The 12,018-nt window shown below is 50.1% G+C and overlaps 1 protein-coding gene across 1 annotated transcript; it reads right to left on the minus strand.

The window, feature by feature from the left end:
* Positions 1–212: 212 nt before the first annotated feature.
* camk1a (calcium/calmodulin-dependent protein kinase Ia) lies at positions 213–11,074 on the minus strand. Its single transcript, XM_029150264.3, has 12 exons — positions 10,824–11,074; positions 9,579–9,697; positions 4,853–4,984; positions 4,068–4,142; positions 3,801–3,939; positions 3,595–3,721; positions 3,234–3,309; positions 3,053–3,165; positions 2,903–2,981; positions 2,692–2,779; positions 2,381–2,549; positions 213–2,287 (listed from the first exon to the last, which is right to left on the minus strand). Exons 2-12 carry the CDS (start codon positions 9,662–9,664, stop codon positions 2,184–2,186), a joined length of 1,188 nt encoding a protein of 395 aa, XP_029006097.1. The 5' UTR covers positions 9,665–9,697; positions 10,824–11,074; the 3' UTR covers positions 213–2,183.
* Positions 11,075–12,018: the final 944 nt, after the last annotated feature.

Below are 12,018 nucleotides of genomic sequence, written 5' to 3' on the forward strand. Positions count from 1 at the left end.
GTCCACAATACTCAATAAAATGAGCCAAGCAAACTGTTAACAGAATAATAAAGATGCATTTTTGGGCAGTTTCGCTTTATTCTGACGTTCAGTTCTCTCCAACCCAAATGGATGCGTTTCGTTAGTGAACCAGTGAAGAATCATGACTGATGTCTGGTAGCTGCGTATTCAGCTGCAGTGTTGTCATCCCTGTAAAGTGACAGGACACAACATGCATAGACAAGGAAGTTTTATTTCATTTCCTGTAATCATGTCTCTGTGGGTACAAATCATCGTATTTTCTTGCATCTTGTTCAATAACCCATGATGCATTGCATCCATACATTTGTAGCTCAAAACGGCTTTTACAAAAAAATGATATACAATATATACTTATATTTATATATATAATATACATGTGTTTCTTTATGCATTTAGGTGTATTTGTAATGGGTCAAATAAGGTAAAAACATAAACACAGTCGAGTGGAAACAAACCCTGGGTAAACTTCAACAGAAGGTCGTCACCGAACAGGCGATAGGCCGGTGATCAAAGTGGTCAACTGTGGCTATCTGACAGAGAACACGAAGCCCTTCACACACAGTTTGCATATTTTCCACAATTATAGTCGTGTAAATCCAGAGCGACTGTCTTCTCTGACGCCGGCCCCGCAGGACCCGGTTTAACGTGGCAACTCCATCCCACCTCGCTGACTAGCTGACCAACAGAAGCCAATGATGCCGTGGAATAAAGTTCTTGTAGCTCGTCTCTGCAGCGGTTTTGTCTCCCTTGCTTCTTCTCTACGTCGACTCTCCTGAAAATATGACGACGCGTCTGAATCGGCCGTGAAACGCCTCTTCGTCCCCCGTATGGCTTTAGTGCTGTAGTCCTTGGTTCCATGAGGACGGACGCAGAGCGAACACACTCGCAGACGTACAGGTGATGTTTCCAGCATCTTTGTTTTGTTGTTTTTTTTCACGTCATGCACTGTGGCTGTAACCTTTTGGAAATATTCCTAGTATTTCCTCTATCAGGTAGCTGTGAATAGTTTAGAGAGAATCTACGGAAACGACAGCGAAGAACAGACTGGGAACAAAATATCGGCGTCGTAAATAAACGAAGCACCGGAGAAACGTCTCCGGTGCAAACTAGAAGTCCACTGTGCTGTGTTGTACTTTGTCAACAACGTCTGGTGTTACTCACTTCACATTATATAGCTCAAAATTACAGTATTACATAATTTTTCAATACAACAGAGTAATAATAATCATGTGTGTTTATACTAATTGATCATCATTCATGTAAACATATTTAACCAGGTCATGCAAACAGTAGACCAAAACGTCTTCCACTAGAGGTGCACAGCACAGAGCAGGCAGAGCGTCCAGACTGAGATCCCTCGGAGCCCGAGACCCGCCGCCGGTGGGCCGAGCCCTCCTGCGCACGACGAGACCCTCTGTGTCTCGCAGGGGTCTCAGTGTGAGCCTCTGATAACAGAACAGCCATAAAACGAAAATTTAAAAAAAGAAAAGTCTCCTTTGATATTGGTACATTTTCAGTTTTTCCCCCCACCGAAGCATGCAGACCCTCCGGGTCAGAACCAGTCCTCACGAACCCAGTCTGAGCCAGAACAGAGAGTTCCTAACAGCCGGAACCACACCTGACGTGTCACGGGCCTCCGTTCCCGAAAAAAGGTTGAACCAGTAAGAGTGAGTGCAGGAAATGTGGAGGAAGAGACGAGCGCGGTCAAACGGAGGCGAAGGGGAGCGAGGACACGCCGGTGCTCCCCTCCCTCACGTAGAAGCTGTTTGAATGAAGACATGCGTCCGCGTGAGCTCCGTCTGAGCAGCGTTCGGGAGAAAGCGTGCGTCTCAGCGAGTGTGATCAGAGGTAGATGTGACGGGCAGCGGCGGAGCAGGCGATGGAGACGCTCACGCCTCGGACACACCGGGTGACAGCAGCTTCCGCTGGGCAGAACGTGAGTCTGCGTGGAGACGACAGTGCAGACAGGCTTTTTTTATTTTTATTTTTTTTGGTGAACTCTCGCCTTCGTCTTCGGGTGGCGCCCTGTGACCCTCTGGCTGTGCTCCGCTGTCTGACGACTACTCTGCTCTCCTGGCCAGACTGGGCGGGTGGACTGTGGGTGCGTGGCCGACGTGGCCTTTGGGGGGGGGGGGGGGGGGGGGGGGGGGGGTGGGGGGTGCTCAGACGCGGCTGGCCGGCCTGCAGCAGTAGGTGCAGCTCCTCAGGCTGTCCCGGTCTGCGCTGCCCTCCGTGCTTCCACGGCGGCCGTCCTCGTAGTGGGACACTGGAGGCGGAGCACAAAGGGTTAAATAGGCACTGCCCCTGCTTTTTACATGCTGATGTGTGTGTGGAGTGTGAATATTGAGCTACAACGTACAGCTCTCCTCCTCCCCGTTCCCCAGGTCGTCCTCGTCCTCCTCCTCCTCCTCCGGGAGCAGATGTCCGTGGCAGGGGCTGGTGGGGGTGATCTGGCTCGGGCCCTCGAGACTGGTGCCCAGCTGCAGCTTCCGCATGTGGCGCACCACCGCCGTGGCGTTGAAGGCTTGCTGCGTGGACAGAGAGAGAGAGCGACGAGGGTGTTTGAACAAAACGTCAGCACGGGGGGGAAAAGAGAGAGCGAGAGAGAGCAAAGAAGGCCCATCTTGAGACCGCCGAGTCAGCAGGTCGTACCGGGACTCGCACACTGACCTTCCATTTACTTTTGGCAAAGTTCTTCTTGATCTGAGCGCTGACGGATTCATGGATATTCTTGTCCAGAGCCGTGTCTCCACAGATCCTGCAAAGTCAGCGCCAATTAGCGAGCTGCAGGTGGACGGGGCACCTTGGCTGTTTCATCATTCAGGTTTAAAGTAGGTGTATTGGCAGCTGATCAAATGGGAAGACGTGGGCGTGTCCCTACCATGGATGCTGCAGGGCCTGCTCACACGTGTACCTCTTCATGGAGTCCTTCTCCATCAGGTGACAGATGAAGTCTTTGGCTGCGGAACATAACATTTGTTTCACGTCGCTGGGCTTCGGTTTTGGTGTGGGTGCTCGTAGCAACTGGTACCTGAGTCGGAGATGTCGTCCCAGTACGGAGAGTCAAACTCATACTCGGCTTTGAGGATCTGCTCGAATAACTTGGCATCGTTTTCGTCGTAAAAGGGGGGGTATCCGCACAACCTGAGGGAGCGGGGCGCACGATCAGAGCCACGAAACATCTGCACGGATGCGAGTGGGCTCCTACTTACAGGATGTATGAAATAACTCCTATGGACCAGCAGTCCACTGCTTTGCTGTACGGCTTCTGGGCGAGAACCTCCGGAGCTGTGAGGAGGCACACACACACACACACACGCGCACACACACAGTGGAACACAAGTGGAAGCTCCAGGCACACACTGGAGTAATCTTGACCTTTGGGTGGTACCATGTGATCTGTCGGGTCACGTTAAACCGGTGGAGAGCCCTTCTGAAACACTCGGCGATCGACTGAGTAGTGGATGAAAGCGGCTCTCGCAGTGCAGTGGATAACAAGGGGAGATCTGCTGACACAGCGAGTGCCGGCTCACGCGAGAGGAGGGGGGTGAGGAGGGGGGGAGTCTGCCTTACCCACGTATCCAGGGGTTCCGCAGGCTGTGGACATGACGCTGCCCACGCCCTCGATCTTTGACAGCCCGAAGTCGCTGATCATGATCTTGGAGTCCTCGTCCATGCTGTAGTACAGCAGGTTCTCCGGCTGCGAACGGGAGGAGCGCGGGGTTAAAGACGGGGGCGGGGGGGCGGCGCGTGGGACTGAGCCGCTGCCTCGGCGGTACCTTCAAGTCCCTGTGGACGATGCCCATGTCGTGGAGGTACTTGACCGCGTCCAGGATCTGGTGGATCAGCTGGCTGGCGTCTCGCTCCGTGTAGAAGCCTTTCTCCACGATCCTGTCGAACAGCTCGCCTCCGGACACACTGAGGGCGAAGGGGAGGGGTCATCATTCAAACGTTATCCACACGAATCTAATGCGTGTCTTCATTTGCTAAATAAATACTTCTATTAATGACTGAAATCAAGTCTGTTTGGTCCGATTGCGACTCACAGCTGCATGACGAGGTACAGGTGAGACGTGCTTTCGAAGATGTCCTCCAGCGAAACGATGTTCGGGTGCTTGATTCTGAGGAGGAATCAGACAGGAAGCGCTCGTCAGCAGTGGAACGCGCCCCGCGTACTGTCAAACGGGCAGCAGATGGCATTATTGCTGCACCGTGTCTGCTTCAGTGTACTGGGATCAGCCCAGCGAGAGGACCCTGACGCGAGCCCCGCGGATCCCGCACAGCAAAGCCGCGTGTGGATGAAGCCTTTTGTCGGTGACTGGAGGCATCAACAAAGGACGGCTTTGGAGATTAGAGCGGGTGACTGTGAAACGCGCTTCCCTCTGAAACACACACACACGCACAAACTAGGTTTGCCTGGTTTATCGCCCCGACGCCGCCGACAGGCAGCCGAGCTCCTCTCCAGGCTATCGGGTTGAGCCGGGAGCGTCTGAGAGCAGCTGATGTGGCTTCTACCGGAGTGGAGGAGGCCTCATTTCTTCCATATTTTTTCTGTCTACAGTGCCCCCCCCCCTCCCCCAACATCTCCACCCTCCGTGTCTCTTTCTCCTTCTTCAATACACTGCTGCGGGGAACTCCACACCATCTCCGCCTCTGTGTGCTGTTGCCCTGGCAACAGGGACACTAAAAATAGGTCTCTCTTCTTTACTCCTGACATTTCCGGTGCACAATCCCACTGTTTTTACTGACACCGTGCATTTAGTCACCCGTTGGACTGACCCCGTGCGTGTACGCTCTGCTCGGAGGTGAGGCGTCGCTGCAGCGGCCTCACCTGTGCAGCACCGCGATCTCATTCTCGATGTTGTTCTCCTTGCCCTCCAGCGCTTTCTTGGGGATGCACTTGATGGCGACCAGCCTCTGGGTTCTCTTCTCCTCGGCTAGAACCACCTCGGAGAAAGCTCCCCTGAAACGTTACACAGAGAAGATGACGTGGAGGTCCGGTTATTGTACGTTTCCCTTCTGAAATGTGTCTCTTACCAAAATACAGTCACTCTAATACACAACCCCCAATCGCCCGTGTCAACCGTGTGTGTGTGTGTGTGTGTGTGTGTGTGTGTGTGTGTGTGTGTGTGTGTGTGTGTGTGTGTGTGTGTGTGTGTGTGTGTGTGTGTGTGTGTGTGTGTGCAAGGGAGATGTTTGGATGAATATTTCAAACTGGAGACATTACTGGGATGTTTCTGGCGGCTCAGAAAACGCTCAGGAGTCACATCGAGGCATTTAAAAGAAAAAAAAAAGCTATTTTTAAGCTGTTCAATAATAGATACAGTAAATGTAGTGTGGCTGTTTCTGAGGGAGACAAGTCTGCATTATGGATTATGGTCTAGTGATGATGAGAGCGAGAATAGTGTGTATTTACAGTCTCCCCACAGGAGCGTGGGAGTGGACCCAGGAGGAGGCCCGGACGCACGCACGCCGCTGACAGGCAGGGAGGCTTCGGGTGCGCGTGGAGCGGCGCCGAGGCGCAAAACACTGCGGACGCGCGGCGTTTAGCGTCTATTCTGTCGTCCTCTCCACGTGTCACAGCGCGGAGCGCGTGAGAAGCCCCCCCCCCCCCTTGCCCTCGCGCACGTCTACGGCATTAATTAAGCGACGGAGGCCTCGCATCCAGGTTGCCGTTGGCAACCATGAAGCACTTACAGCCGTTGGCAACCTGGACGTGGAGGCAGACGCTCCCGCCTCGTCTCTGCGCTGCTGCTGGATGTGAGCGCGAGGAACGAGGCGAGCGGCACCTGGTGCGTTCGGCCCCGCGGCGCTCGCACGCGTCTCCGGTATCGTTTTCACGCAGACCTCAAGATCATCCAAGTGCAAAATCACATAAGGCTCCGATTCTCATCGATCCGTAAAAGCATTTTAATGCGTTAATGTGTGAAGCATTTACAGCTTGGTTTCATCGGAGGGTCCAGAGTGCTGCACCTCTATTAGCGCTCAGTAAAAATCCATTCCGTTTTACTGGACGCTTAGAGCCAGTGAGCAGTAAAATCTCATTTTGGACCAGACTAAACAGCTCAACAACTGAATTTAAGTTAAACTGATGCTTCGCAGACACTCGTTCAACCATCTTTCACCTTGGACTCACGTTTCACTTCATCCAATACGTTCCTTTAACAAGCTGCACGTGTAACGTGGTTCCCACCCAGACAGTCCAGACGGAACACCCGGAACGGAACGCCCGCCGCCCATCAGCGCCTCAGCGTCATTCTGCTGACAGCAGCTTTTCCAGCCGACTGCAGCATCACAGAGCTGCTGTCTCGCCGAAATGCAGAGTTCCCACGACAGTGATAGCAGCAATTAGAGTTTCACCATTTCACTATATTTATATCCTGACGCTTCCCGCAGTAACATCATTATTAGGATCCTTTTCGAATGATGGCTCAACTTTTACCAAAGCACATTCATTGACCTGCTTAACCATCAACCTACTGTTTTAAAAAGAGACTACATATAGGCCCATGGTTACACACACACACACACACACACACACACACACACACACACACACACACACACACACACACACACACACACACACACACACACACTTGTCTACTGTTGCCATGAGACACATTATAATTAACCATCCAGTTGCTCATTTCTCCTTGGAGATGTAGTAGGGGTGGGCTCTCAGCGGGTTTGGGAGAGGAACACATGATGGAGGGAGAGGAAGCCACTGTGGCTGTTACTCTGCATAATGAGACTCTGTCATGACCTAATGTGCATATCGCTGCATTAGACATGAGTCGAATGACACAGAAAGGGCTTTGTTACTGTCCAGCCATGCAGAGTTCAGATTCTTCCATCCCAGAATAAAACACACCACTCCCTTCATTCATCGAGGCAATTAGCAACAGACTGAAATCTCATATTGTCTGGTTTATCTTATGAAATAATCCTGGCACACACACACTGAGTCGAGGTTAACAAATTTAAAAACGTGTCATATGAGTCATTTGTCTCAAGACTCAGAGATGACACATCTGAAGGCTTGGCTGTTTTTTGGTTGATGAACAAGACACAGATGGATGGAAGGATGGCAGGCAGACAGACAGGCAGGCAGACTGACAGACAGACAGAAAGACAGACTGACAGAAAGACAGACTGACAGAAAGACAGACTGACAAAAAGACAGACTGACAGACAGATACATCTCTCTCTCTACACACACACAGACACACACACACACACACACACACACACACACACACACACACACACACACACACACACACACACACACACACACACACACACACACACACACTGTAATCCCAGCTGTCCATGGGCAAATATTGATTCACACTTCCTCGTCTTGCGTATCACCTCTCAGTCTATTTACAGTGTTCAGCATGGTCCTATTTCAGACCTTCATGTCTTCAAAGCTTCACTCGACAATTTGTCATAATGAGCCGTTTGTGAACCACACGTACGTCGACACGCACTCCTCTACTTCACTACACTTCCTTAACTCTTATTGGCCACTAGCCAGCGTCAAAGGCCTTCTATTGTATGTTAACTGTTAATGCTGCGTTTGAAATCACGTTTCATTTGAACAGTTTTACTAAAATGATTGCTCGCAGTCTGACAGCATCCATCTGATGCTCTGCCTTCGCCTCCTCTCCCGTTGAGGGCCACAGAAGGGCTTCAGTCAACTGCAAGTGTCCGGTTCCACCCTGAAGGGGTCTGCAGCTTATTACAGGCAGACGGGTAATCATTCACACTCACACCTATGGGCAATTTGGAGCCACCATTTAACCTGAGTGACTTTGGCTGGAGAACGTGGAGGGAGCCAACGCAGAGAGGAACGCGTCGGCTCCACAGAGAGGCGGGCGACGGCCCGACGCCGCTGCTCCTGGAGCAGGAGCGCGCGCTATTAGAACCGTGATGGATGTCTGCGGCGACGCCAAATGTTATTCGTGCCGCCATTGTTCTGCTTTGGAGAGCAACGCGTTCAATCACGCAGGGCCGGGCCTCTTGGATGCGACGCAGACAGCGACCACCATCCATCAGTCTATTGATCAGATCTAACGCAGGCGCTCCCTCCGCTCCCAACGTTCTCCAGGCCCCGACGACGCCTCCTCATTCTAACCGACCCGCTGTGTGTGTGTGTGTGGAGGGGGGGGGGTGCTAACCCTGACCTGCCTCCAGGACACCGCGTCCTGAAGTGGACTCCACACAGGGGCAGACCTGGGAGGATTAGCCCGGCTCTGAATATGAAATTTCAACACAAATCAATTAACTTCGCACACCGAATTCCTGGATAAAGCGTCTCTGTAATCTTCCGTCTGAGCATAAGGAGCTTTCCGTCAACACATTAATTCTGGCCTCTGCCAGGTCCAGCTATAGTGACGGGGGGAAGGATATTAGCGAGGCTTCTCTCTTTCTCTTTGAAACGGGAACACACTATCCTGAAAACTGACTCTATCGTCCCATGCAGCACTCGGTAAAACTTAATCTAATCGTTCTGAAGTACAATTACTGCTTTAAGTGCCTGTGACGTCTCATGGGAATTAGAAGAGGAGTTATGAGCGTTTAGGTTCCACGTCCTCCTACAGCATTACATACAGTAACCATACAGGCTCCATCTACCCACTGCTATTTCTCGGGCTTGGATTTGGACCAGGGATGCGCGGTCGTAAATATGGGATTGTGCGCGGCCTCTCTGGGGAAGCAGGTGCGATTCCAAGTCGGAGGAAAACAACCACACTCCATATGGCGGCCTCGTGTTATCACAGGTGGACGTGTTCTAGGTCACTTGTGCTCAGTTCGGGGAGTGGAGAGGTGCCCCCGTGACCATCTGGGCTCAGGAGTGGGAAAGTCTCCTTTTTATCACTCATCGCTTCATTTGGACCGTTTAATCAGGGTTAACACTAAGGCGTGAGAAATGTTGAGGGTGCGGAGCCTATTGTCATACTTTACAAGACAGAGATGAGTCATATTCATCATTACAGCGTTCCACCACCTGCTTATTATCAACATGTGTTACTAGAACTACATGTAGAAGGAACTGCTGCTGAATTAAGCATGTTGACCTGTGCAACCTCACCAAGTGCTGACAAATAACCACTTCGCAACCTAAACCATGCGAATCTTCCTCACTGCTTCACGTATTCCATTAATCCCACCGAGAGGCGCCTGCACTTCACACAGCGAGGTGAAGTTGGCGAGAGGCAGCCGGGATAAATGGCCTTCTGAAAACTACTAGATGAGTGGGAAACAGCTGAGTCAGCATCCGGCACTTGCCAAGAGCCAGACGAGTCTGAGTCAATAGAGGCGCGGGCAGTAAGTGACAGGCCCATCCAAAATGTCAATCACGTTTATTGAGGCGGACCCCAGAGTCCACGCGCGGAAGCTGCAGACGTGTCCATGGATGACAATGCGCACAGCAGTACAACGCTACACAGAGCTGCAACCTGGGTGAGTTACTGTGAGCACAGCGTGTTAGTGGAGTTAATGGAGGGGTCAAGGGGCCGCTGACGCCGTTCACCAGTTCTTCCACTTACGTTCCCAGCACTTCTTTGAAGTCATAATGCTCTTTGATGTCAGACGTCTTCTTTTTCCATCCATTTCCATCCTCTCCAAGAGGCATCCTACAACGCCGATGGGATTCGCCACGCTAAAGCTGCAGGAGCACAGGAACACGATTAACACCAGTTCACAGATTCACATGCACAATTAGGATCTGATGCGTCACACGTGTAATCCGCCACTCAATCTGTTGATCAAGTTCACTTCAACTGGTGATGGATCCACTGATCGAAGCAGTAAAGTTTTAATGACTTGCTGGTTTTACACTGTCACCAACCTTATAACAGCACGCGGCGAGGACGCGGTATTGGACTTGACTTTATTACACTACAATCAATAAACTCTTGTAGGGTTTAATGCAATTAATTAAGAGTGCGTCCAATATTCTGGCATTGCATCAGTTGACAAAATCCATTACCGCTCTTCTGAGTGATGGCCTTTTAATAAACTATAGATTTCTTGAAAGTAAAAACTAGCAGGCCCGTTCATAGACTTTTGGTATTTTTAATATTTGCTTCAGCAATATTTTAGACAAGATAAATATAAAATTAAAAAAACTTTATTATTATAATTATTAAGAAGAAGACATATAACGTCAACCTTTAACACAATGATGAGCTCATTTCATTTCACAAAACATCACAATCTAAAAGCGGAGCTCTTTACAACAACACAGCATCTCGAAACTAGGGCAAACTGCAGCAGAGACAGTCGCAAGAAAGAAACCACACGTCGCCAAGACAAACGCACGGTCAGTGGAGGCGCACCAGCTGGGGAACCTGCGCTATTTTTAACATCTGAAGCTTTAAACTATTGGGTTGCTCTGGAGACACGCACGCATTACTACGAGAACTTTGATCAGTGGAAACTCTGATCCATCGTCGCTTGACGAACCCTGCGTGCGTTGAGGCTGCGGGGCGTGAATGACAAGAGGGAGACTCAATGGAAGAGTCAACGCTGGGCCGGTGCAAATACGGGCCCCGTGTATTTTGTGGTGGCGATCGCGCGTCCACGCTGCGAAAAAGGGCGTTGTGGGTGCGAGAACCGTAGTGCGCGGCTCAAGGGTACGGCAGTCAAGCGAAGGCAGCGGCGGCAGTACGTTTCTCCGTGGGCTGAAGCGGCAGGCTGCAGATATGCGACACGCGAGCGCACTGAGCGCGCTCGGCTCTCATCGTCTATCGGCGCACGTCAGCCGCGATGTAAGACAGAAAAGCACGTACCTAAACGGCGATCTGCAGCTGAGACGTGCTCTCCTTCACCCGGGCGGGAGCGATGTGGTTGCTGCTCGGGTGCGCGCCGCTGGGTCGCCTCAGACTTCGCCTGACGTCAAGAGAAGCAGACGTCTGCGGACGCAGCGCGGCAGAAAAACCACTCACTGCTCGCTGCACAACGTGATCTGCGATGCGCCTTGTGATAGCCGAGCCCAGATCTGCTCCACTGCGTCTGCGTCCCATTGGCAGGGTCGCAGGATGATGCTCTCTCGCCCAATAATGATAAGGGCTTCTCGCTTCATTTGCTCACACGAGCAACACGGAGGTCAATGAAATTGGGTTACATTGAGATAATATTCAAACTACGCATTGATATTATGTTAGACGACATTTAAGATCAATAGCAACGCCCTGTTCCCCATAAGATGACATACAACATCACACTCACGCAGCCTTCAAGTACAAAGATAAAACTTTCTAATATAAGGAGGAGGCGCCGAATGCAACTATTCCAATACACAGCACAACACAACAGTAGTGTGGTGAATCCATCACATTCTTTCAAGTTTTAGCAGTAAATCAAGATCTAACTGTTCCTTGAGCATCTCATTGAGGTACAACATCTGTGCTCCAACCAACCATATTTTCAACTAAGGACAATTACCAATTACACACAAAGTAAAACAGGGTCCCACTGTTTTCCTGATGTGTTTGTTGACAGTGCCAAGAACTTCATCAGAGTGTAAAGAATCTGCCGCTACTGGTCCGCCAGTGACTTAAATAGCGGTGTAATTGTTTCGGGGGGTTATCATCAGATATAGAAAAATTTCAGAGTATATAAAGTTTTAAGTATTTTAGTATATTATAATATTAAGTATACATATAGTAAAATATTGTACCACATGTTTTTAATTATAAATTAAATTATATATAAACAAAACTTTTTAATTTGGTTTTTATAGTACCGTAAAGTCCTTAATTATTTATATAAGATAACCATTTTTGAGCCCACTTTCAACAAACGTTTAAAACCTTATTGATCTAAAGACACATAAATTATCATTGGCTACTATGTATAGAACCCATTTTAAATACTTGCAATATTGTCCAATGCTAAGACAGCTCTTTGCACCTACTGACTTTGATATTACCAAAACAAATTAATAATTGCGACTAATCTTTTGACAGTTTTGGGTGCATTTTT

The sequence above is a fragment of the Betta splendens genome, chromosome 5 (genome assembly GCF_900634795.4).
Source record: "Betta splendens chromosome 5, fBetSpl5.4, whole genome shotgun sequence".
NCBI lineage: Eukaryota > Metazoa > Chordata > Actinopteri > Anabantiformes > Osphronemidae > Betta > Betta splendens.

Excerpts from the sequence above, each read along its gene's own strand:
- camk1a (XM_029150264.3), bottom strand. The coding sequence starts at position 9,664 with ATGCCTCTTGGAGAGGATGGAAATGGATGGAAAAAGAAGACGTCTGAC. Across the intron at positions 4,143-4,852 it reads GAGATCGCGGTGCTGCACAG|AATCAAGCACCCGAACATCG; the intron begins GTGAGGCCGCTG and ends ATTCCTCCTCAG. Across the intron at positions 2,780-2,902 it reads CAGGCCCTGCAGCATCCATG|GATCTGTGGAGACACGGCTC; the intron begins GTAGGGACACGC and ends CTGACTTTGCAG.